Source organism: Mustelus asterias, chromosome 19 (genome assembly GCF_964213995.1).
Source record: "Mustelus asterias chromosome 19, sMusAst1.hap1.1, whole genome shotgun sequence".
In the NCBI taxonomy this organism is placed as follows: Eukaryota; Metazoa; Chordata; class Chondrichthyes; order Carcharhiniformes; family Triakidae; genus Mustelus; species Mustelus asterias.
The window spans coordinates 5,499,438-5,525,507 of NC_135819.1; the positions used below are offsets into that span (position 1 = coordinate 5,499,438).

The window sequence follows — 26,070 nt, forward strand, 5'->3', positions numbered from 1 at the left end:
TTCTATGAAGCAGGGAAGAAGCTGTTCTTGAGTCTTGAGTTGAACATGGGGGGCGGTGGAGATCTAGAACAGGGTGAGGGAAGGGGGCACAGTCTCAGGATAAGGGGCTAATCATTTAAGACACAGATGAGGATAAATTTCTTTACTCAAAAGAGTTGTGAATCTTTGGAAATCTCTACTCCACAGGGTTGTGAATGCTCCATCATTGAACACATTTAAGCCTGAGATGGACCATTTTGGCCTGCCAGTGAGTCAAGGGATAAGGGAAGCATTCAGGGAAATGTGAGTTGAAGCCCAAGATTGGTCATGAACATATTGAATGGCAGAGCAGCTCAACAAGCCACGCAGTCCAATTGTGAGACCACAAGGTCCAATCATTAGACCACGTGGTCCTATTGTTAGGTCACATGGTCTACTCTTCAGCTGGGAGACACTTTCAGACATTTTATGTCTGACCTCCATTCCCAGATGTGGAGATGCCGGCGTTGGACTGGGGTAAGCACAGTAAGAAGTCTCACAACACCAGGTTAAAGTCCAACAGGTTTATTTGGTAGCAAATACCATAAGCTTTCGGAGCGTGCTGCTCCTTCGTTAGATGGAGTGGTCTCTGTTCTCCAACAGTGCACAGACACAGAAATCAAGTTACAGAATACTAATTAGAATGCAAATCTCTACAGCCAGCCTGGTCTTAAAAGGTACAGATAATGTGGTTGGAGGGAACATTAAACACAGTAAGAAGTTTAACAACACCAGGTTAAAGTCCAACAGGTTTATTTGGTAGCAAAAGCCACACAAGCTTTCGGAGCTCTAAGCCCCTTCTTCAGGTGAGTGGGAATTCTGTTCACAAACAGAGCATATAAAGACACAGACTCAATTTACATGAATAATGGTTGGAATGCGAATACTTACAACTAATCAAGTCTTTAAGAAACAAAACAATGTGAGTGGAGAGAGCATCAAGACAGGCTAAAAAGATGTGTATTGTCTCCAGACAAGACAGCCAGTGAAACTCTGCAGGTCCACGCAACTGTGGGGGTTACAAATAGTGTGACATGAACCCAATATCCCGGTTGAGGCCGTCCTCGTGTGTGCGGAACTTGGCTATCAGTTTCTGCTCAGCGACTCTGCGCTGTCGTGTGTTGCGAAGGCCGCCTTGGAGAACGCTTACCCGAATATCAGAGGCCGAATGCCCGTGACCGCTGAAGTGCTCCCCCACAGGAAGAGAACAGTCTTGCCTGGTGATTGTCGAGCGGTGTTCATTCATCTGTTGTCGCAGCGTCTGCATAGTTTCCCCAATGTACCATGCCTCGGGACATCCTTTCTTGCAGCGTATCAGGTAGACAACGTTGGCCGAATTGCAAGAGTATGTACCGTGTACCTGGTGGATGGTGTTCTCACGTGAGATGATGGCATCTGTGTCGATGATCCGGCACGTCTTGCAGAGGTTGCTGTGGCAGGGTTGTGTGGTGTCATGGTCACTGTTCTCCTGAAGGCTGGGTAGTTTGCTGTGGACAATGGTCTGTTTGAGGTTGTGCGGTTGTTTGAAGGCAAGAAGTGGGGGTGTGGGGATGGCCTTGGCGAGATGTTCGTCTTCATCAATGACATGTTGAAGGCTCCGGAGGAGATGCCGTAGCTTCTCCACTCCGGGGAAGTACTGGACAACGAAGGGTACTCTGTCCACTGTGTCCCGTGTTTGTCTTCTGAGGAGGTCGGTGCGGTTTTTTGCTGTGGCGCGTTGGAACTGTTGATCAATGAGTCGAGCGCTCAAACAGACCATTGTCCGCAGCAAACTACCCAGCCTTCAGGAGAACAGTGACCATGACACCACACAACCCTGCCACAGCAACCTCTGCAAGACGTGCCGGATCATCGACACAGATGCCATCATCTCACGTGAGAACACCATCCACCAGGTACACGGTACATACTCTTGCAACTCGGCCAACGTTGTCTACCTGATACGCTGCAGGAAAGGATGTCCCGAGGCATGGTACATTGGGGAAACTATGCAGACGCTGCGACAACGGATGAATGAACACCGCTCGACAATCACCAGGCAAGACTGTTCTCTTCCTGTGGGGGAGCATTTCAGCGGTCACGGGCATTCGGCCTCTGATATTCGGGTAAGCGTTCTCCAAGACGGCCTTCGCGACACACGACAGCGCAGAGTCGCTGAGCAGAAACTGATAGCCACGTTCCGCACACATGAGGACGGCCTCAACCGGGATATTGGGTTCATGTCACACTATTTGTAACCCCCACAGTTGCGTGGACCTGCAGAGTTTCACTGGCTGTCTTGTCTGGAGACAATACACATCTTTTTAGCCTGTCTTGATGCTCTCTCCACTCACATTGTTTTGTTTCTTAAAGACTTGATTAGTTGTAAGTATTCGCATTCCAACCATTATTCATGTAAATTGAGTCTGTGTCTTTATATGCCCTGTTTGTGAACAGAATTCCCACTCACCTGAAGAAGGGGCTTAAGGCTCCGAAAGCTTGTGTGGCTTTTGCTACCAAATAAACCTGTTGGACTTTAACCTGGTGTTGTTAAACTTCTTACTGTGTTTACCCCAGTCCAACGCCGGCATCTCCACATCATGGGAACATTAAACACAGGTTAAAGAGATGTGTGTTGCTGGTTTAGTGTTTTATTTTTACCGGTATATAAGTTGGGCGGTTCCTAAACCCGAGACACTACACTGAGTGTCCCCCACCCTTCCACCTCCTCTAACCTAACCGGGGTCCCTTCAGCTGTGGTGTGACCACCTCTTTGAACGTGCTATCCACAATGTTCCCAGACCTGCGGATGTTCCACAGTGATCCTAGCCGCCATTGCAGTTCTGAAACTCAAGCTTCCTGGAGCTGCAGCTGGACAGACTTACTGCACACATGCAGGCCATGGGCACCGGAAATGTGCCTGGCCTCCCACATAGAGCAAGAAGAGCAAATCATGGCTTGGCTTTCTCCTGTCATGACTAAGCCCATTAATGTTTTTTAAAAAGTGAACATCTAAAAAAGAAATAAAGCAAATAATTGTTCTTAAACAAAAAAAAAGAGATGTGTATAGTCTCCAGACAGAACATTCCCAGACCTTACTCCCCCTGCTGGTCACTTGGGGGTATTGCATTCCCTCTGCTGGTGACTGCGGGTATTGCACTCCCCCTGCCGGTGACTGCGACTATTGCACTCCCTCTGCTGATGACTGGGGTTATTGCGCGCCCCCTGCTGGTGACTGGGGGTGGGGGGGGGGGGGTATTGCACAGGTTTGTCACCGGAAGTCGACCGCGGTTTTTCAGTTCCGGTTCGGAAATGGGTCGAGACTGAGCATGCGCTGGACTTTTGGAAACAAGTGTAAGTTTGATCAAAATGTGAGAATTAATCAACAGAGTTTGTAAAAAAAAAATCAAAAAACATCAATCACCGACCACACTAATCACTAACCAATAACATTAACCCCTCAGTAACATTGACCCCCAGTTCACCCTCAGTCTCTGAGAGGAACTGAGGTGCCGGAGGGAAAGGATCTGGCGGCGAATCTTCAGCGTTAACATTGAGAAGCAGAAAGAAAATTGTGGAGCAAGTGAAATAGGTTACCGGTTTGCCCCTGGTCTGTGTTACACCGCCTGCCCCTGGTCTGTGTTACACCGCCTGCCCCTGGTCTGTGTTACACCGCCTGCCCCTGGTCTGTGTTACACCGCCTGCCCCTGGTCTGTGTTACACCGCCTGCCCCTGGTCTGTGTTACACTGCCTGCCCCTGGTCTGTGTTACACTGCCTGCCCCTGGTCTGTGTTACACTGCCTGCCCCTGGTCTGTGTTACACTGCCTGCCCCTGGTCTGTGTTACACTGCCTGCCCCTGGTCTGTGTTACACTGCCTGCCCCAGAGCAGTGTTACACTGCCTGCCCCTGGTCTGTGTTACACTGCCTGCCCCTGGTCTGTGTTACACTGCCTGCCCCTGGTCTGTGTTACACTGCCTGCCCCTGGTCTGTGTTACACTGCCTGCCCCAGAGCAGTGTAACACCCAACACCTTCTATCTGGAAATTGGGCTGTTGTGACATAGCATTGACCCAGACAAGTAAATTGCAAGGCAATGTAATATAACCTTTTTAAATGCTCTTGTGTCGATCAAAAGAACTGATTTCCTAATTCTACAAATCACTGCTACTTGTCCACACTTCACGTTGTACCAAGATCTTGGAATCTGAGATTTTGTGATCTCTGATAAAATCTCAATAAAATTGGGGGGGGGGGGGGAGCTGGAATCCGGGGTTGGAATCCAGTGGATTCGATCCAGAGGGAATCCAGTTTATTTGACCCAGTAGGGATCCAGTGGATTTGATCCAGTGGGGGTCCATTGACAATCCAGATGGAATCCAGTGGATTTGACCCAGTGGGGATCCATTGACAATCCAGATGGAATCCAGTGGATTTGACCCAGTGGGGATCCATTGACAATCCAGATGGAATCCAGTGGATTTGACCCAGTGGGGATCCATTGACAATCCAGATGGAATCCAGTGGATTTGACCCAGTGGGGATCCATTGACAATCCAGATGGAATCCAGTGGATTTGACCCAGTGGGGATCCATTGACGAGCCAGTGGGGATCCAGTGGATTTGATCCAAAGGGGGTCCAGTATATTTGATCCATGGGGATCCAGTGGATTTAATCCAGTGGGGAAGCAGTATGTTTGATCTACGGGAATCCAGCATATTTGATCCAGTGGGGATCCAGTGGATTTAATCCAGCAGGGACTCCAGTGGATTTGATCCGGTGGATTTGATCCAATATAGAATATAGAACAGTACAGCACAGTACAGGCCCTTCGGCCCTCGATGTTGTGCCGAGCTTTGTCCGAAACCAAGATCAAGCTATCCCATTTCCTATCATCCTGGTGTGCTCCATGTGCCTATCCAATAGCCGCTTGAAAGTTCCTAAAGTGTCTGACTCCACTATCACTGCAGGCAGTCCATTACACACCCCAACCACTCTCTGAGTAAAGAACCTACCTTGGACATCCCTCCTATATCTTCCACCACGAACCTTATAGTTATGCCCCCTAGTAACAGCTACATCCACCCGAGGAAATAGTCTCTGAACGTCCACTCTATCTATCCCCCTCATCATCTTATAAACCTCTATTAAGTCGCCTCTCAACCTCCTCCGCTCTAAAGAGAAAAGCCCTAGCTCCCTCAACCTTTCCTCATAAGACCTACCCTGCAAACTAGGCAGCATCCTGGTAAATCTCCTCTGCACTCTTTCCAATGCTTCCACATGCTGGTGTTGTGGTGTCAGTGTCACCAATGCCCCCACCACTTCTCTGTGTAAAAAACGTCCCTCTGATATCTGAGTTATACCTCGCCCCTCTCACCTTGAGCCCGTGACCCCTCGTGATCGTCACCTCCGACCTGGGAAAAAGCTTCCCACTGTTCACCCTATCTATACCCTTCATAATTTTGTACACCTCTATTAGGTCTCCCCTCATTCTCCGTCTTTCCAGGAAGAACAAGCCCAGTTTACCCAATCTCTCCTCATAGCTAAGACCTTCCATACCAGGCAACATCCTGGTAAACCTTCTCTGCACTCTCTCTAACGCCTCCACGTCCTTCTGGTAGTGCGGCGACCAGAACTGGACTCAGTACTCCAAATGTGGCCTAACCAGCGTTCTATACAGCTGCAACATCAGACTCCAGCTTTTCTACTCTATACCCCGTCCTATAAAGGCAAGCATACCATATGCCTTCACCACCTTCTCCACCTGTGCTGCCACCTTCAAGGATTTGTGGACTTGCACACCTAGGTCCCTCTGTGTTTCTATACTCTTGATGGCTCTCCCATTTATTGTATAACTCCCCCCTACATTAGTTCTTCCAAAATGCATCACTTTGCATTTATCTGGAGTAAATTCCATCTGCCATTTCTCCGCCCAATTTTCCAGCCTAACTATGTCCTGCTGTATTGTCCGACAATGCTCATCGCTATCCGCAAGTCCAGCCATCTTCGTGTCATCCACAAACTTGCTGATAACACCAGTTACACCTTCTTGCAAATCATTTATATATATCACAAATAGCAGAGGTCCCAGTACAGAGCCCTGCGGAACACCACTGTGTGTTAAACATCAACATTGTTCCTAGCAGATTACACAACATCAGCAACATCAAGCACGACTCCTACAACACCAGGAGCAACACACACAACACCAACTATGCAGGGTGCCAACTCCTCACTAACAGCAGTGAATGCCAAATCTATAAGACGGAGACACAACTTCTTACCATCGAGGTGATACCGTGATTAATATTTTGAGAAAAGAAAACAAGCTGTAACCAGCCCTTAAAATGTTCTGTTTATTTATAAAAGTTGATTGTTAATACATAGAACATAGAACAGTACAGCACAGAACAGGCCCTTCGGCCCTCGATGTTGTGCCGAGCTTTGTCCCAAACCAAGATCAAGCTATCCCACTCCCTATCATTCTGGTGTGCTCCATGTGCCTATCCAATAACCGCTTAAATGTTCCTAAAGTGTCTGACTCCACTATCACTGCAGGCAGTCCATTCCACACCCCAACCACTCTCTGCGTAAAGAACCTACCTCTGATATCCTTCCTATATCTCCCACCACGAACCCTATAGTTATGCCAAACCCTATAGTTATGCCATAAAAACCAGATGGGTTTTTCCGACAATGGGTCGTCAGTAGATTCTTAATTCCAGATATTTTTTATTGAATCCAAATTCCACCATCTGCCGTGGCGGGATTCGAACCCGGGTCCCCCAGAACATTAGCTGAGTTTCTGGACTAATAGTCTGGCGATAATACCACCAGGACATCACCTCACCCTCATCTCTCTTTCTCGCTTTGTCTCTCTCCCTCTTTCTGTCTCTCTCCCTCTCTCTCTCTGTCTCTTTCTCACTCTGTCCGTCTCTCTCTCTCATAGTATCCCGACAGTGCAGAAGGAGGCCATTCGACCCATCGAGTGTGCACCGACCACTATCCCAACCAGGCCCTATTCCCGTAACCCTATGCAGTTACACTAGCTAAGGGGCAATTTAGCACGGCCAATCCACCAAACCTAAACATCTTTCAGACTGTGGGAGGAAACCGGTGCACCCGGAGGAAACCCACGCAGACACGGGGAGAACGCGCAGACTCTGCACAGACAGTGACCTAAGCCGGGAATCGAACCCGGGTCCCTGGCGCTGTGAGGCAGCAGTGCTAACCCACTGTGTCACTCTCTCTCTGCCTCTATCTATCTCTCCCACTCTTGCTCTCTCTCTGTCTCTCTCTGTCTCTCTCTCTGTCTGTCTCTCTGTCTGTCACTCTCTCCGTCTCTCTCGCTCTCTGTCTCTCTCGCTCTCTGTCTCTCTCGCGCTCTGTCTCTCGCTCTGTCTCTCTCTGTCTCGCTCTCGTTCTGTCTCTCTCTCGCTCTAGAACATAGAAAACTACAGCACAAAACAGGCCCTTCGGCCCCACAAGTTGTGCCGAACATATCCCTACCTTTTACGCCTACCTATAACCTTCAATCCTATTAAGTCCCATGTACTCATCCAGGAGTCTCTTAAAAGACCCTATTGAGTTTGCCTCCACCACCACTGACGGCAGCCGATTCCACTCGCCCACCACCCTCTGTGTGAAAAACTTACCCCTAACATCTCCCCTGTACCTACCCCCCAGCACCTTAAACCTGTGTCCTCTCGTAGCAGCCATTTCCACCCTGGGAAAAAGCCTCTGAGAGTCCACCCGATCTATGCCTCTCAACATCTTATATACCTCTATTAGGTCTCCTCTCATCCTACGTCTCTCCAAGGAGAAAAGACCGAGCTCCCTCAGCCTATCCTCATAAGGCATGCCACTCAATCCAGGCAACATCCTTGTAAATCTCCTCTGCACCCTTTCAATCTTTTCCACATCCTTCCTCTAATGAGACGACCAGAACTGAGCACAGTACTCCAAGTGGGGTCTGACGAGAGTCTTACATAGCTGCATCATTATCCCCGGACTCCGAAACTCAATCCCTCAATTGATAAAGGCCAGCGCGCCATACACCTTCTTAACTACCTCCTCCACCTGCGGGGCCGATTTTAGAGTCCTATGGACCCGGACCCCAAGGTCCTTCTGATCCTCCACAGTACTAAGAGTCTTTCCCTTTATATTGTACTCCTTCATCCCATTTGACCTGCCAAAATGGACCACTACGCGTTTATCTGGGTTGAAGTCCATCTGCCACTTCTCCGCTCAGTCTTGCATCCTACCTATGTCCCTCTGTAACTTCTCACATCCCTCCAGACTATCCACAACCCACCAACCTTCGTGTCGTCGGCAAACTTACCAACCCATCCCTCCACTTCCTCATCCAGGTCATTTATGAAAATGACAAACAGCAAGGGTCCCAGAACAGATCCCTGGGGCACACCACTGGTGACCGACCTCCATTTAGAAAAAGACCCATCTATACACACTCTCGGCTTCCTTTGGGCAAGCCAGTTCTGGATCCACAGGGCAGCAGCCCCTTGGATCCCATGCCCTCTCACTTTTTCTAGAAGCCTTGCATGGGGGACCCTATCGAACGCCTTGCTAAAATCCATATAAAACACATCTACCGCTTTCCCTTCATCAATGTGTTTAGTCACATTTTCGAAGAACTCCACCAGGCTCGTAAGGCACGATCTGCCTGTGACAGAGCCATGCTGAGTATTCTTGAGCATACTAAACCTCTCTAAATGCTCATAAATCTTGTCCCTCAGGATCTTCTCTATCAGCTTACCAACCACTGAGGTTAGACTCACTGGTCGGTAATTTCTTGGGCTATCCCTATTCCCCTTCTTGAAAATAGGAACCACATCCGCAATCCTCCAATCCTCTGGCACCTCTCCCGTCTCCATCGACAACGCAAAGATCATCGCCAGAGGCTCTGCAATCTCTTCCCTCGTCTCCCACAGTAACCTGGGGTACATCCCATCCGGACCCGGCGACTTATCTATCTTGATGCCATTCAAAGATTCCAGCACAACCTCTTTGTTAAAGTCCACATACTCAATCTTTTCAGTCCACCGCAAGCCCACAGTACATCCACCCAGGTCCTTCTCCTCTGTGAAAACCGAGGCAAAATACTCATTAAGCACCTCTGCCATTTCTACTGGTTCCGTACTGATTTTCCCGCCTTCACCTTTTATAGGCCCTATTCCTTCACATCTCATCCTTTTACTCTTCACATATTTATAGAACGCCTTAGGATTTTCCTTAATTCTACTTGCCAAGGCCTTCTCGTGACCCCTTCTGGCTCTCCTAATTTCCTTCTTTAGTCGCTTCCTACTAGCCATATACTCATCTAGATCCCTATCTTCGCCAAGCTCTCTGAACCTTTTGTACGCTTTCCTTTTCTTCTCAACTAGGTCCCACACAGCTTTCGTGCACCACGGTTCCTTTAACCTACCAACTCCTCCCTGTCTGCTCGGAACATTGTCCTGTAGAACCCTAGACAGACATTCTTGAAAAACTGCCACCTCTCTTCAGTCGATTTCCCCGAGAATACCTCCTTCCAATTTACTCCTCTAATTTGCTGCCTTATGTCTTCATATTTCCCCTTACTCCTTATAAATGCTTTCCTAGCTTGCCTGATCCTCTCTTTTTCCAAAGCAAACATAAAGGAGATAGAGTTATGATCGCTATCCCCAAGATGCTCTCCCACTGAGAGCTCTGACACCTGTCCAGGCTCATTGGTCAGTATCAGATCAAGTACAGCCTCTCCTCTTGTAGGCTTGTCCACATGCTGTGTCAGGAAACCCTCCTGAACACACCTAACGAACTCCTCCCCATCCAATCCTCTTACCCTAGGGATCTTCCAATCTATGTTTGGGAAATTAAAGTCTCCCATCACAACAACTCTGCTATTATTGCAACTCTCCAGGATCTGTTTCCCTATCTGCTCCTCACCTCCCTGTCACTATTGGGCGGCCTATAGAAAACTCCCAGTAAAATGATCGACCCCTTCCCACTCCGAACTTCCACCCACAGAGACTCTGTGTACAATCCCTTCACAGCATACACCTTCTCTACAGCTGTGACACTATCCCTGAGCAGCAGTGCCACTCCACCCCCTCTCTTGCCTCCCTGTCCTTCCTGAAACATCTGAATCCTGGCACCTGTAGTATCCAGTCCTGTCCCTGAGACATCCAAGTCTCCATAATGGCCACCACATCACACTTCCAGGCATCGATCCACGCTCTGAGCTCATCCCCTTTATTCACTATACTCCTGGCATTAAAGTAAACACATCTCAATCCTTTGGTCTGAGCTCTCCCCTTCTCTATCCCCCATCTATCCTCCTCTTGCACCATCTATAACCCTTCTTCAGAAAAAAAATTGGAATATTAATATTTAAATAGAGGTATTAGATTTTTTTCAAGAGGGATATACAAAGAACGAAGAAAAGTACAGCACAGGAACTTTGAGCCCTTCAGCCCTCCAAGCCTGTGCCGATCAAACAAAACCTTCTGCCCTTACTCGGTCCATATCCCTCTATTTCCTCCCTATTCATGCACCCATCCAGATGCCCCTTAAATGTTGCTAATGTGCCTGTTTCCACCACCTCCTCTGGCAGCGCGTTCCAGGCACCCACCACTCTCTGCGTGAAAAACTTGCCCCGCACATTTCCCTTAAACTTTCCCCCTCGCAACTTGAACCTGTAAGCTATATTGCTATATTATTTGTAAAGAGCTCGGAACTAATTGTGATGTGAATATAAATCCTGGGCTGCTATTCATTGTCACACTGCAGTCATGTTCTGAGTAACAATCTTATCAGTCTATCAGCCAAATGAAAAGCAGCAAGGAATACACTCGATGAAGCTCCAGCATTTTGAGTCTGAAGTGTGATTATTTTAAACGTATGGAAGCCAGAAACATGACAGTGCCCAAAGACACAAAACCTTAAAGGATGGCAAGGTTAGTTACCAAGGTGATTCTTCTGTTCCCTGCTCAGTAAACAGTATTGCTGAGATGACTGTTACTGCTCTCAATTCTTAGTACTAAGGTGGTAAAAAAAAGCAATCTATTGGATTCACAAATTGAGAAATAAAGTATAAAAGTGAGTCGCCCATGCTCAATGATGTGAAGAGATCTATTATCCATGGAACAAAGGGGTGACCAATAGAAGTTTTCAAGTTGAGAGCAGTTTGAGAGAGAAAATCTATTCCCTTTGCTATGAGCTCATTAACCAGGGATCCTAGTCTTAAATTCATTGGCAAATGATCTCGGCAGAGGATAGACGAGAACAAATATTTTTACTGAGTCCCCAGAATTTGAAATCTTCAACCTGAAAAAGTGGTGAAATAATTTCAAATGAGTTCGGCAGGTTCTTGAGGATAATGAATTTAAAGCTTATGGACAATGTGTGGGACTAAGCACAGACATGATGAGCTGAGTGGCTTCATTCTGTACTGTGAGTTTCTATAAAAATTGGTCCTTTTTAGCTGTGACTAAATCACATTTTTGTTTACTGCTGAATCCAGGAGTTAATACCAGGCAGGCGATAGCCAGCTGTTTTACTGTTAAATTATGAAACTGATCAGATTAACTTGCAAATTGTGGGAACAAGGAGATTCTGTTTATTACAACGATTAGGTGGATTAGTGTTAAACATTCTTAGATTTTTAAATGCGTCCCTCTAGAGTAAAAGAGCTGACACTGTGGCACTATCACACAGAACTGAATTGTTTCCTGCTGTCATGTGAGTACGGGAGTGAGTGTGAGTGCTTATGTTTGGCTCACTGTTCATTTCACTGACCGAGTTTGCTTTCTGTGTTTTCTCCTCAGGGGACCAGCTGGAATGGATGTGTGTTATATGATTGTTGTTGGCAGTTTCTTAGTTTTCCAGGTCCTATTTCATATTATCACTCCCCGTCTCTCCACTCTGCTCAGTTGGGGATACAAGAACTTATCTCAAGAACAGAAAACAGAATGGGACTCAAGGTACTTCTTTATTTCACTCTTAACCGGTAATGCCGATATGTTATCTTGAGCTTAGGTTGAATTTATTGCCTGGCTGATTGTGTTGGCTTTTGTACACGTCACATTTATTCTTTGAAGAGACCTATGTTACAGTTTGAGGCAGTAATTGCTGTTTCTGATTGTGTGCTGCCCTGCAAAAATACAACTGGGTTGCATTCATCTTTTGCATTTGGCTTTGAGTGATGTTCACAGAACACACACTGAACTAACTCCTCAGTACAAATAGGACAGAGTGGGTCCTAACTAAAGTAAAAATTGGGCATCAAAATAAACTGAGCCTTGCACGAAAACAGTGGGGGCCTGGGAAGTCCAGTCATCAGCATCTTCTTGCCTCTGTAGTTGACTATTCCTTCCAGACCCACAACCTTTACTATCTTGAAGGACAAGGGCAGCAGATGCATGGGAGCAACATGACCTGCAAATTCTCTTCCAAGCCACTCACCATCCTGACTTAGAGATATATATCACCATCCCATCACGGTTTCTGGGTTAAAACCCTGGACCTTTCTCTCTTACAGCACTGTGGGTGTACATACACCACAGGGACTGCAATGGTTCAAGAAGGCAGCTCACCTACATCTTCTCAAGGGCAATTAGGGCCAAGGTGGCACAGTGGTTAGCACAGCTGCCTCACAGCGCCAGGGACTCGGGTTCAATTCTGGCCTTGGGTGACTGTCTGTGTGGAGTTTGCATGGTCTCCCCGTGTCTGTGTGGGTTTCCTCCGGGTGCCCCGGTTTCCTTCCACAGTCCAAAGTGCACAGATTAGGTGGATTGACCATGCTAAATTGCCCCTTAGGTCCCAAGATGTGTAGGTTAGATGGATTAGCCATGCTAAATGTGTTGGGGTTAGGACAAGTGGGAATGGGCCTGGATAAGAGAGTCAACGCAGACTCGATGCGCCAAAAGGCCTCCTTCTGCATTGTAGGGATTCTGTGATGCTGTGAATTAGGGAGGGGCAGTAAATGCTTGCCAGTGATGCTCAGGTCTTATGAACGTTTTTTTTAAATTGCAACTCGACTGGCCGCTGTCCCATTTTCCACTGTCAGTAAACTCGAGTTCATACGAAGCTCTGCTGTTTCCTAACTCATATCAAGTCCCATTCACCATTATCCTTGTTCTTGCCGACTTACATTGCCTTTCACTCATCCTTGTTTGCAAATCCTTCTTCATTGCTGCCTGTCTCTGTAACTTTCTACAACTCTTCAAGGCCTGGGCGAGCGGAGTGTTCATCACCAGGGCTCGTGCCTCTAGGAGGGGCAAGATATCAGTGGCTCAGTAACCTTTCAGTGGGAATGCTCAGTGTCCAAAGTGGCCAATCAGACACATAGATCATCCTGATTGAAAGGCTACTTGGCCGATAATTACTGTTGTTCTGAACAGCCGCAATCATTGGCCCAGTTGGATTGTCAGAGACCTTTTCCCAGGGTGGAAGTGTCAATTACAAGGGGGCACAGGTTCAAAGTGAGAGGGAGAAAGTTTATGGGAGATGTGCGGGGAGGTTTTTCACGCAGAGAATGGTGGGTGCCTGGAACACGCTGCCAGAGGAGGTGGTGGAAGCAGGAACATTAGCAACATTTAAAAGGCATCTGGATGGATACATGAATAGGGAGGGAATAGAGGGATATGGACCGAGTAAGGGCAGAAAGTTTTTTCTTAGTTAGGGCATCATGATCGGCACAGCCTTGGAGGGCCGAAGGGCCTGTTCCTGTGCTGTATTTTTCTTTGTTCTTTGATAGGCGTTAGCACTGCTGCCTCACAGCGCCACGGACCTGGGTTCGATTCCCGGCTTGGGTCATTGTCTCTGCGGAGTTTGCATATTCTCCCTGTGTCTGCATGGGTTTTCTCCGGGTGGCTCTGGTTTCCTCCCACAGTCCAAAGATGTGCAGGTTAGGTGTATTGGCCATGCTAAATTCTCCCTCAGTGTACCCGAACTACCGCCGGAGTGCGGCGACTAGGGGATTTTCACAGTAACCTCATTGCAGTGTTAATGTAAGCCTACTTGTGAAACTAATAAATAAACTTTAAACTTTGAATATTTCTCTGATGGAAGGTTAGCCCACTTAACAGTGCAGGCTTTGGGTGGAAAGGGTTCTGGTACAGGCCTCAGGACTAGGGTTCTCCAGAACATGTCCGAGTAACATGAGGGCTCTGTCCAATTTGGAGAGTTTCTGATCTCCGACCCCAGATCAGCTAATTGCAAGTAGTGGGCATTTCCAAACAGCAGAGGGATTCTCCTCGTCCCTGGTGGAAAGGCCCACTCTTCGATACCCAACCTCGAAAGCGGGGAACATTGTGCAAATCTGGGTTGTAAGATGCTGCTTGGATGAAGGGACTGTTCACAGAGGCAGACTCAGGTGTCACATTACTCTTATTGGTAAGATGCTGCTCCCAGTATTTCCTCCATTTGTGAAACTTCACATAGAGAAATGCAAACTTAAAAAAAGACTGAAAACAATTGAAACCTTTTATGGAAAACACTTTTAAAATTGTGTATATTTTGAATAAAATGTTGCATTTCAACACAAATGATGATAATGCTTCCATTGGAAACTTCCTAAACAAATGAAAATAGCATTAAATTGTTCATTGATGTGCTTCTATGAGGTTTTAGAGATAATAGACTTGTTTGAGAGCAGCTCAGTTGGAGAGTAATGGAGATGTGCCTCAAAATTGTTGTAATATAAAGGTGTGCCATGACAGATAAAAGGTTGGGAATCACTGGTCTAGACCCTAAGTTCTAGAATTCCTACCTTAAATCTTTCCTCCTCTCTATCCCACATTCCTTTTAAGATGCTCCTTAAGCCTGCCTATCTCTTTGGTTAAACTTCTAGTCACCTGTCTTAATATCTTATGTGGTTTGTTGTCAAATCTTGTTGGGTACCATTCCCGTGAAGCATTTTACTAAGTTAAAGATCCTAAATAAATAAAAATTGTTGTTAGGTATGTCAGGCTCAGAAACACAAACTTTTTTTACTCGCTACTTAACTGAATTTCTTGTTCCTGGTATCTTTTCAGTGAGTCTCTCTGCACCCCTCACCATGGCATTCACATCCTTCCTAGAGTGTGATGCCCAGAATTGAACACAGAAATCCAGCTGAGACGGAAACAGTCTCTTTAAAGATTTTCCAAAACTTCCATGCTTTTGCAGTGACTCTTCCCTAAATTAATTTTGTGGAGCACTCAAGCAGTTGGAAGACTGGGGAGAAAGTGAGCACATTGGTGCGAGTTGGACTTTGGCACGAATTCCAGCAGTAAAGATATTACCAGAGTAAATTAATGACACTTGTGGAATTTAAAAGATAAGGATCTGCTTCTTTAAGCAATAGAAACAAGGTCCATGCAGAATAAACACTGGAAAATGCATCAAGTAGGTCCAATGTCCATATGGATACTTACATAATACTGATAACTATACAATAATTTAATAAAGAAACTCATGTCTTTTTTAAAAAGCAGGCAAGAACTTTATTAAATTCTTCAACAAAGTCATAAACAGCAAAAAGAGTTTTGCAGTGGCAAGTTTAGAAAAACTGCATTGTAACATACCATGAGCTGTGCAACATGCATCTTGTTCATGACATTCAGGACACGATGGAAAAATCCGTTGCAATTATTTGAATACTCAGGCTTGCCAAATGGAGCCATCCAGACTCGAAACGTTGGCTCTATTCTCTCCCCACAGATGCTGACAGACTTACTGAGATTTTCCAACATTTTCTGTTTCTGTTTGAGTACAATGTCCATGTTGGCAAGAAGAATAGAAAAGCAATATCTTATTTAAATAGAGATGGATTGCAGGAGTCTGCTGTAGCAAGGGATCTGGGTATCCTGGTATATCAATCATAAAACGTTGATATACGGAACATCAAATGATTAGGAATAAAAATGGAATGTTTATTTCAAGGAGAATTAGATCTAAAAGTAGGAAAGTATTGATACAGGGTATTGGTGAGACCACAACTCGAGTTTCCTTTACACTGTTTTTAGTCGTTCATGTAATGTGGGCTTTGCTGGCTAGACCAGCATTTATTACCCATCCCTAACTTCCTTAAATAGATGGTGATGAGCTGCCTTCATGAACCACTGCAGCCAATGTGATGCAGGTACACCCACAGTGCTGTTAGGGAGTGTGACCCAGGAGTTTGACCCAGCGACGGTGAAGGAATGGTGTTATATTTCCAATTCAGGATGGTGAGTGGATTGGAGGGAAACTTCAATGGTGGTGTTCCCATCTGTCTGCTGCTCCTGTCCTTCTAGATTGTAGCAGTCATGGGTTGGGAAGGTGTTGTCTAAGTAATCTTGGTGAGTTCCTGCAGTGCATTTTGTAGATGGTACATACTGCTGCCACTATGCATCAGTGATGGAGGGAGTGAATGCTTCTGCATGTGGTGCCAGTCAAACAGGCTGCTTTGTTGAGCTTCTTGATTGTTGTTGCAGCTAAACTCATCCAGGTGAGTGGAGAGTATTCCATCACACTCCTGACTTTATAGATGGTGAACAGGTTTTGGGGAGTCAGGAGGTGGGTTACTCCCCACAGGATTCCTAGCCTCTGACCTGCCCTTGTAGCCACAGTGTTTATATGGCTAGTCCAGTTCAGTTTCTGTTAATGGTAACTCCCAGGATGTTGATAATGGGGGATTCAGTGACGGTAATGCCATTGAATGTCATGGGGTGAAGGTTAGATTCTCTTTCGTTAAAGTTGGTCATTGCTTGGCACTTGAGTGGCGCGAATCTTACTTGCTACTTGTCAGCCGTAGCCTGGATAGTGTCCCGGTCTTGCTGTATTTGGACATGGACTGATTCATAATCTGAGGAGTCGCAAATGGTGAAAATGATGAAAGGAAAGTTATTGATGAAGCAGCTGAAGATGGTTGGGTCGAGGACACTGACCCTGAGGAACTCCTGCAGTGATGTCCTGGAGCTGAGATCATTGACCTCCAATGACCACAACCATCTTCCTTTGTGCCAGGTATGACCCCAATCAATGAACAAAGAAAATTACAGCACAGGAACAGGCCCTTCGGCCCTCCAAGCCTGCACTGACCATGCTGCCCGACTTAACTAAAACCCCCTACGCTTCCGGGAACTATATCCCTCTATTCCCATCCTATTCATGTACTTGTCAAGACGCCCCTTAAAAGTCACTACTGTATCCGCTTCCACTATTTCTCCCGGCAACGAGTTCCAGGCACCCATCACTCTCTGTGTAAAAAATCTGCCTTGTACATCTCCTTTAAACCTTTCCCCTCGCACCTTAAACCTATGCCCCCTAGTAATTGACTCTTCCACCCTGGGAAAAAGCTTCTGACTATCCACTCTGTCCATGCCTCTCATAATCTTGTAGACTCCTATCAGGTCTCCCCTCAACCTCCGTCGCTCCAGTGAGAACAAACCAAGTTTCTCCAACCTCTCCTCATAACTAATGCCCTCCATACCAGGCAACATCCTGGTAAATCTTTTCTGTACTCTCTCCAAAGCCTCCACATCTTTCTGGTAGTGTGACCAGAATTGAACACTATATTCCAAGTGTGGCCTCACTAAGGTTCTATAAAGCATCAACATGACTTGCCAATTTTTAAACTCAATACCCCAGCCGATGAAGGCAAGCATGCCGTATGCCTTCTTGACTACCTTCTCCACCTGCATTGCCACTTTCAGTGACCTGTATACCTGTACACCCAGATCCCTTTGCCTATCAATACTCCTAAGGGTTCTGCCATTTACTGTATCTTTCCTATCTGTATTAGACCTTCTAAAATGCATTACCTCACATTTGTCCGGATTAAACTCCATCTACCATCTCTCTGCCCAAATCTCCAACTGGTCTATATCCTGCTGTATCCTCTGATGGTCCTCATCGCTATCCGCAAATCCACCATACTTTGTGTCGTCCACAAACTTACTAATCAATCCAGTTACATTTTCCTCCAAATCATTTATATATATTACAAACAGCAAAGGTCCCAGCACTGATCCCTGAGGAACACCACTTGTCACAGCCCTCCATTCAGAAACGCGCCTTTCCACACCTACCCTCTGTCTTCTTTGACCGAGTAAGAAGTTTAACAACACCAGGTTAAAGTCCAACAGGTTAATTTGGTAGCAAAAGCCACACAAGCTTTCGGAGCTCCAAGCCCCTTCTTCAGGTGAGTGGGAATTCTGTTCACAAACAGGACGGGGTGCACCTGAACCAGAAGGGCACCAATATCCTGGGAGGGAAATTTGCTACGGCTCTTCGGGGGGATTTAAACTAATTTGTCAGGGGGATGGGAAAAGGAGTTGTAGTCCAGAGGTCAGTGAGTGTAGTGAGGTACTGGGAGGGGTATCATGGTCAAAGGTGGGTACCAGCAGACAAGAAGGTGGGTTGAAGTGTGTCTACTTCAATGCAAGGAGCATCCTAAATAAGGTAGGTGAACTTGGGGCGTGGATTGGCACTTGGGACTACGATGTTGTGGCCATTACGGAAACATGGGTAGAACAAGGACAGGAATGGTTGTTGGAAGTTCCGGGGTATAGATGTTTCAGTAAGTGTAGGGTAGCTGGTAAAAGAGGTGGAGGAGTGGCACTGTTAATCAAGGAGTGAGTAACGGCTGCAGAAAGGCATTTCGAAGGGGATCTGCCTACAGAGGTAATATGGGCTGAGGTTAGGAATAGGAAAGGAGCGGTCACGTTGTTAGGAGTTTACTATAGGCCCCCAAATAGTAATAGAGATGTGGAGCAAGAAATTGCTAAGCAGATTATGGATAGGTGTGGAGGCCACAGGGTAGTTGTCATGGGGGACTTTAACCTTCCAAATATTGATTGGAACCTTTATAGGTCGAATAGTTCGGATGGGGCAGTTTTTGTGCAGTGTGTGCAGGAGGGGTTCTTGAAACAATATGTGGATAAGCCGACAAGAGGGCCACATTGGATTTGGTAATGGGAAATGAACCGGGCGGCACGGTAGCACAGTGGTTAGCACTGCTGCTTCACAGCTCCAGGGTCCTGGGTTCAATTCCCGGCTCGGGTCACTGTCTGTGTGGAGTTTGCACATTCTCCTCGTGTCTGCGTGGGTTTCCTCCGGGTGCTCCGGTTTCCTCCCACAGTCCAAAGATGTGCGAGTTAGGTTGATTGGCCAGGTTAAAAAATTGCCCCTTAGAGTCCTGGGATGTGTAGGTTAGAGGGATTAGCGGGTAAAATATGTGGGGGTAGGGCCTGGGTGGGATTGTGGTCGGTGCAGACTCGATGGGCCGAATGGCCTCCTTCTGCACTGTAGGGTTTCTATGATTTCTAAGTGTTGGATTTGGTTGTGGGAGAGCACTTTGGAGATAGTGATCACAATTCGGTGTCTTTTGTTATTGCAATGGAGAGGGAGAGGGCCATGCGGCAGGGCATAGTTTACAATTGGGGGAGAGGTAATTATGATGCAATCAGGCGGGAATTAGGAAGCGTAGGATGGGAACAAAAATTGTCAGGCAAAGGCACTAATGATAAGTGGAACTTTTTCAAGGAACAAATACTGCGTGTCCTTGATAGGTATGTCCCTGCCAGGCAGAGAGGAAATGGCCGAGTGAGGGAACCATGGTTCACAAAAGAGGTGGAATATCTTGTCAAGAGGAAGAAGGAAGCGTATGTTAGGTTGAGAAAACAAGGTTCAGTTGGCTCGATGGAGGGTTACAAGTTAGCAAGGAATGAGCTGAAAAAGGGGCTTAGGAGAGCTAGGAGGGGGCATGAGAAGTCCTTAGCGGGTCGGATCAAGGAAAACCCCAAGGCTTTTTACTCTTGTGAGGAATAAAAGAATGACCAGGGTGAGGCTGGGGCCGGTCAAGGACGGCAATGGGAATTTGTGCATGGAGTCAGAAGAGATAGGAGAGGTGATGAATGAATACTTTTCTTCGGTGTTCACCAAGGAGAGGGACCATGTTTTTGAGGAAGAGATGGTGTCACAGGCTGATAGGCTGGAGGAAGTAGATGTTCGGAGGGAAGATGTACTAGCAATTTTGAATAAACTGAAAGTTGATAAGTCCCCTGGGCCTGATGAAATATATCCTAGGATTCTTTGGGAGACAAGGGATGAGATAGCAGAGCCTTTGGCATTGATCTTTGCGTCCTCACTGTCCACGGGGGTGGTGCCAGAGGACTGGAGAGTGGCGAATGTGGTTCCTCTGTTTAAGAAAGGGAATAGAAATGACCCTGGTAATTATAGGCCGGTTAGTCTTACTTCGGTGGTCGGTAAGTTGATGGAAAGGTCCTTAGGGATAGGATTTATGACCATTTAGAAAGATGCAGCTTAATCCGGGATAGTCAGCACGAATTTGTGAAGGGTAAGTCTTGCCTCACAAATTTGATAGAATTTTTTGAGGAGGTAACTAAGTGTGTAGATGAAGGTAGTGCAGTTGATGTCATATACATGGATTTTAGTAAGGCGTTTGATAAAGTCCCCCACGGTCGGCTTATGAAGAAAGTAAGGATGTGTGGGATAGAGGGAAGTTTGGCCGATTGGATAGGCAACTGGCTATCTAACAGAAGACAGAGGGTGGTGGTGGATGGAAAATTTTCGGACTGGAAACCGGTTACCAGCGGAGTGCCACAGGGATCAGTGCTTGGTCCTGTGCTATTTGTAATTTTTATAAATGACTTGGAGGAGGGGGGCTGAAGGGTGGATCAGTAAATTTGCTGATGACACCAAGATTGGTGGAGTAGTGGATGAGGTGGAGGGCTGTTGTAGGCTGCAAAGAGATATAGATAGGATGCAGAGCTGGGCTGAAAAATGGCAAATGGAGTTTAACCCTGACAAATGCGAGGTGATTCATTTTGGTAGGACAAATTTAAATGTGGATTACAGGGTCAAAGGTAGGGTTCTGAAGAATGTGGAGGAACAGAGAGATCTTGGGGTTCATATCCATAGATCTCTGAAGGTTGCCACTCAAGTGGATAGAGCCGTGAAGAAGGCCTATAGTGTGTTGGCGTTCATTAACAGGGGGTTTGAGTTTAAGAGCCGTGGGGTTATGCTGCAACTGTACAGGACCTTGGTGAGACCACATTTGGAATATTGTGTGCAGTTCTGGTCACCTCATTATAAGAAGGATGTGGAGACACTGGAAAGAGTGCAAAGGAGATTTACCAGGATGCTGCCTGGTTTGGTGGGTAGGTCTTATGAGGAAAGGTTGAGGGAACTTGGGCTTTTCTCTTTGGAGAGGAGGAGGTTGAGAGGAGACTTGATAGAGGTTTATAAGATGATGAGGGGGATAGATAGAGTGAACGTTCAAAGACTATTTCCTCGGGTGAATGGAGCGGTAACTAGGGGGCATAACTATAGGGTTCATGGTGGGAGATATAGGAAGGATGTCTGAGGTAGGTTTTTTACTCAGAGTGGTTGGGGTGTGGAATGGACTGCCTGCAGGGATAGTGGAGTCAGAAACTTTAGGAACATTTAAGAAGCTATTGGATAGGCACATGGAGTACTTCGGGATGATAGGGAGGAAACAGCTTGATCTGGGTTTCAGACAAAGCTCGGCACAACATCGTGGGCCGAAGGGCCTGTTCTGTGCTGTACTGTTCTATGTTCTATAAAGACACAAACTCAATTTACATGAATAATGGTTGGAATGTGAATACTTACAGCTAATCAAATCTTTAAGATACAAACAACGTGAGTGAAGAGAGCATCAAGACAGGCTAAAAAGATGTGTATTGTCTCCAGACAAGACAGCCAGTGAAACTCTGCAGGTCCAGGCAAGCTGTGGGGGTTACTTCTTTGACCGAGCCAGTTTTGTATCCACCTTGCCAGTTCACCTCTGATCCCATGCGACTTCACCTTCTGCCATGAGGGACCTTGTCAAAGGCCTTACTGAAGTCCATGTACACAACATCCACTGCCCTACCCTCATCAATCATCTTCGTCACTTTGACTTAACTAAAATCCCCTACGCGTCCGGGGACCATATCCCTCTATTCCCATCTCATTCATGTACTCTTCCACCCTGGGATCGAAAAACTCGGTCAAGTTCGTGAGACATGACCTCCCCTTCACAAAACCATGTTGCCTCTCACTAATACGTCCACTTATTTCCAAGTGGGAATAAATCCTGTCTCGAAAAATCCTGTCTCGAAGAATCCTCTCCAATCATTTCCCTACCACTGATGTAAGGCTCACCAGCCTGTAATTACCTGATTATTCTTGCTACCCTTAGAAACCATAGAAACCATAGAAAATTACAGCTCAGAAACAGGCCTTTTGACCCTTCTTGTCTGTGCCGAACCATTTTATGCCTAGTCCCACTGACCTGCACTTGGACCATATCCCTCCACCCCTCTCATCCATGAACCCGTCCAAGTTTTTCTTAAATGTTAAAAGTGACCCCGCATTTACCACTTTATCTGGCAGCTCATTCCACACTCCCACCACTCTCTGCGTGAAGAAGCCCCCCCTAATATTCCCTTTAAATTTTTCTCCTTTCACCCTTAACCCATGCCCTCTGGTTTTTTTCTCCCCTAGCCTCAGCGGAAAAAGCCTGCTTGCATTCACTCTATCTATACCCATCAAAATCTTATACACCTCTATCAAATCTCCCCTCAATCTTCTACGCTCCAGGGAATAAAGTCCCAACCTATTCAATCTCTCTCTGTAACTCAGCTTCTCAAGTCCCGGCAACATCCTTGTGAACCTTCTCTGCACTCTTTCAATCTTATTTACATCCTTCCTGTAACTAGGTGACCAAAACTGTACACAATACTCCAAATTCGGCCTCACCAATGCCTTATATAACCTTACCATAACACTCCAACTTTTATACTCGATACTCCTTCTTAAACATAGGAACAACATTGGCTATTCTCCAATCCTCTGGGATCTCCCCTTTAGTCATGATGTGGAGATGCCAGCGTTGGACTGGGGTAAACACAGTAACAGTTTTAACAACCCCAGGTTAAAGTCCAACAGGTTTATTTGGTAGCAAATGGTATTTGCTACCAAATAAACCTGTTGGACTTTAACCTGGTGTTGTTAAAACTGTTACTGTGATCTCCCCTGTAGCCAGTGATGATACAAAGATTTCTCTCAAGGCCCCAGCAATTTCCTCTCTTGCCTCTCTCAGTATTCTGGGGTATATCCCATCAGGCCCTGGGGACTTGTCTACCTTGATGTTTCTCAAGAACCCCAATACCTCCTCCTTTTTGATCTCAACATGACTCAAACTATCTACACATCCTTTCCCAGACTCATCACCCACCAAGTCCTTCTCTTTGGTGAATACTGACGTAAAGTACTCATTTAATACCTCGCCCATTTCCTCTGGCTCCACACAAAGATTCCCTCCCTTGTCCTTGAGTGGGCCAACCCTCTCCCTGGCTACCCTCTTGCTCTTTATATATGTGTAAAAAGCCTTGGGACCTTCCTTAATCCTGCTGGCCAATGCTTTTTCATTACCCCTTTTAGCCCTCCTTACTCCTTGCTTAAGTTTCTTTCTACTTTCCTTATATTCCACACTTGCTTTGTGTGTTCCCAGCCTCCTAGCTTTGACAAATGCTTCCTTTTTCTCTTTGACTAGGAGTGTTTTCCTCCATTTCCCACTGACTCAGTTTTGCTGGGGCTCTTTGATGTCACATTTGGTCAAATGTTGCCTTGATGTCAAGGGCAGTCACTCTCACCTCACCTCTGGAGTTCAGTTGTTTTGTCCATGTTTGAACCAAGGCTGTAATGAAGGCAGGAGGTGAGTGATCCTGGCAGAATCCAAACTGTTCAAAGTCTTGATCCAAGGTGTCTGGGCACACAATCATGTCCTCTACCCAGGAGATGGCTCAAGGAGTCACAGCAGCCTCACGTCACCGGCCAGGGTGACCATCAATCAAGAGGTCAGTGTGGCTGGCAACCATGGGGAACCAATATCAACACTTGTTCTCTCATGGAGACTTTCACATCACCAATATCCAAACTATCATGTTATTCCTGCTCCATTCTCTAGCCCTTCAGTGGAGGGCTAACCACACACAGGAAGCACACACCTCATCCACCATCTGCTCCATCCCCTCTGATCATATGCCTTTCTTTCATCACTACAGGCCCAGCTGGCTCACAACAAGTACGAGACAGCCCGAACTGGGGGAGGGACAGCCAAGAATATTGTTCTCACCAAATTTAAACGAAAATGAGAATCTTTTCTCCTTCCTTTTGATTGTTAGTCTGTGGAATTCTGCTCCCTAGAGAACAGTGGAGGTCGGGTGATTGAATATATTTAAGGTGGAGTTAGACAGATCCTTGATAGACAAAGGGTCTAGGGAGCAGACAGGAGGTAGATTTGAGGCCACAGTCAGATCAGACATGATCTTATCAAATGGCAGAGCAGGCTCGAGGGCCAAATTGCCTATCCGTGCTCCTAATTTTTATGTTTATATGAATGGAAATGTTATCAAAATGATGACTAGATACTTCAAAAGAAAAATAAACAGAAAATCAGGAATTCACTTTCACTTCGAGCCAATCTTTTAATAGTTATTACACACAAGGACATCAACAGTAACCACCATGATTTTGCTGGTTTTGTATCTTGCCAGTCCTTTGTGACACATCCGTATCTTTTCTTGGGGTTAATGGCTACACTCTGATTACATTGTCCTCCTATCAAATTGGTTGCTTCAACTGCCTCCTCATGAATTATCTTAATTGCATTTGTTACTATTCCCTAAGAGACTATTGGCTTTTAAAAGGAGATATGGATTTTCCAGGGACCATCACAAAGAATCACAAAATTTCACAGCTTAAGACTTTTGCTATAACAATCCAATATTGCTTCAAATGCACAATGTTATCTCAGTTATTTCAATGATATGTATTTGATCACTGTGCAGAGGGATCTGGATGTCCTTGTGCAAGAATCTCAAGGAGTTGGTTTGCAGGTGCAGCAGGAAATTAAGGCGGCAAATGGAATTTTGTCCTTCATTGCTAGAGGGATGGAGTTTAAAAACAGCGAGGTTATGTTGCAGTGTATAAGGTGCTGGTGAGGCCACACCTGGAGTACTGTGTACAGTTTTAGTCTCCTTACTTGAGAAAGGATATACTGGCACTGGAAGGGGTGCAGAGGAGATTCACTAGGTTGATTCCAGAGTTGAGAGGGTTGGCTTATGAGGAGAGACTGAGTAGACTGGGGCTATACTCATTGGAATTCAGAGGAATGAGGGGAGATCTTATAGAAATATATAAGATTATGAAGGGAATAGATAAGATAGAAGCAGAGAAGTTGTTTCCACTGGCGGGTGAAACTAGAACTAGGGGGCATGGCCTCAAAATAAGGGGGAGCAGATTTAGGACTGAGTTGAGGAGGAACTTCTTCACACAAAGGGTTGTGAATCTGTGGAATTCCCTGCCCAGTGAAGCAGTTGAGGCTACCTCATTGAATGGTTTTAAGGCAAAGATAGATACATTTTTGAACAGTAAAGGAATTAAGGGTTATGGTGAGCGGGCGGGTAAGTGGAGCTGAGTCCACAAAAAGATCAGCCGTGATCTTATTGAATGGCGGGGCAGGCGCGGGGGGCCAGATGACCGACTCCTGATCCTAGTTCTTATGTTCTTATGTTTTAAAATGATAAAACAATACTAATGCCCCATATTTCTATCAGGTGAATTTTAAACTTAACCACTAAAATCTCTCCAGTGTTGAAAAACAATTAATTATGAAATAATATAGATGTCAATATGGAGGCAACATCGAGGTGCCCATATCGAGGTGCCCATATCGAGATGTTGCCAATTTGATCAGATAATTATTTTCCTATGAAGAAATCAGGCAGGATTAATGATTATGAAGAAACGGTAACCTTGGTGCGCAGTTATTCTTTGTGTGTGCATCACCATTTAACTGTGGTCCCCTGAGCAAGCTTCACTTTGACATAACATGTGGACTTGATTTAAACTTGTGATCATTGTCTTTACTTACTTCTTACTGTGTCTCTTTAGATGTGTTTCCACGATTCATGCTGTTGTGGTTGGAGGATTAGCTTTATACATCCTTTGGTTCGATGACCCTGTCAACAGAGACCATATCTGGTAAGAATCTGGAAGTCCTTCTTCCAATACTGATC

General features: G+C 46.0%; 1 protein-coding gene across 2 annotated transcripts in view; it reads left to right on the top strand.

Moving 5' to 3' along the window:
* Positions 1-3,294: 3,294 nt before the first annotated feature.
* The window catches only part of tlcd4b (TLC domain containing 4b), a 67,946-nt gene continuing 45,170 nt past the window's right edge, over positions 3,295-26,070 (top strand). The window contains exons 1-4 of one of the 2 annotated variants that reach the window (XM_078234923.1): positions 3,295-3,351; positions 10,811-10,950; positions 11,821-11,976; positions 25,946-26,035. In XM_078234923.1, the coding sequence (XP_078091049.1) occupies positions 10,943-10,950; positions 11,821-11,976; positions 25,946-26,035 (254 nt within the window). In that variant the 5' untranslated portion in view covers positions 3,295-3,351; positions 10,811-10,942. The remainder of the gene's footprint in view (positions 3,352-10,810; positions 10,951-11,820; positions 11,977-25,945; positions 26,036-26,070) is intronic. The other variant, XM_078234924.1, reaches the window with a different exon arrangement.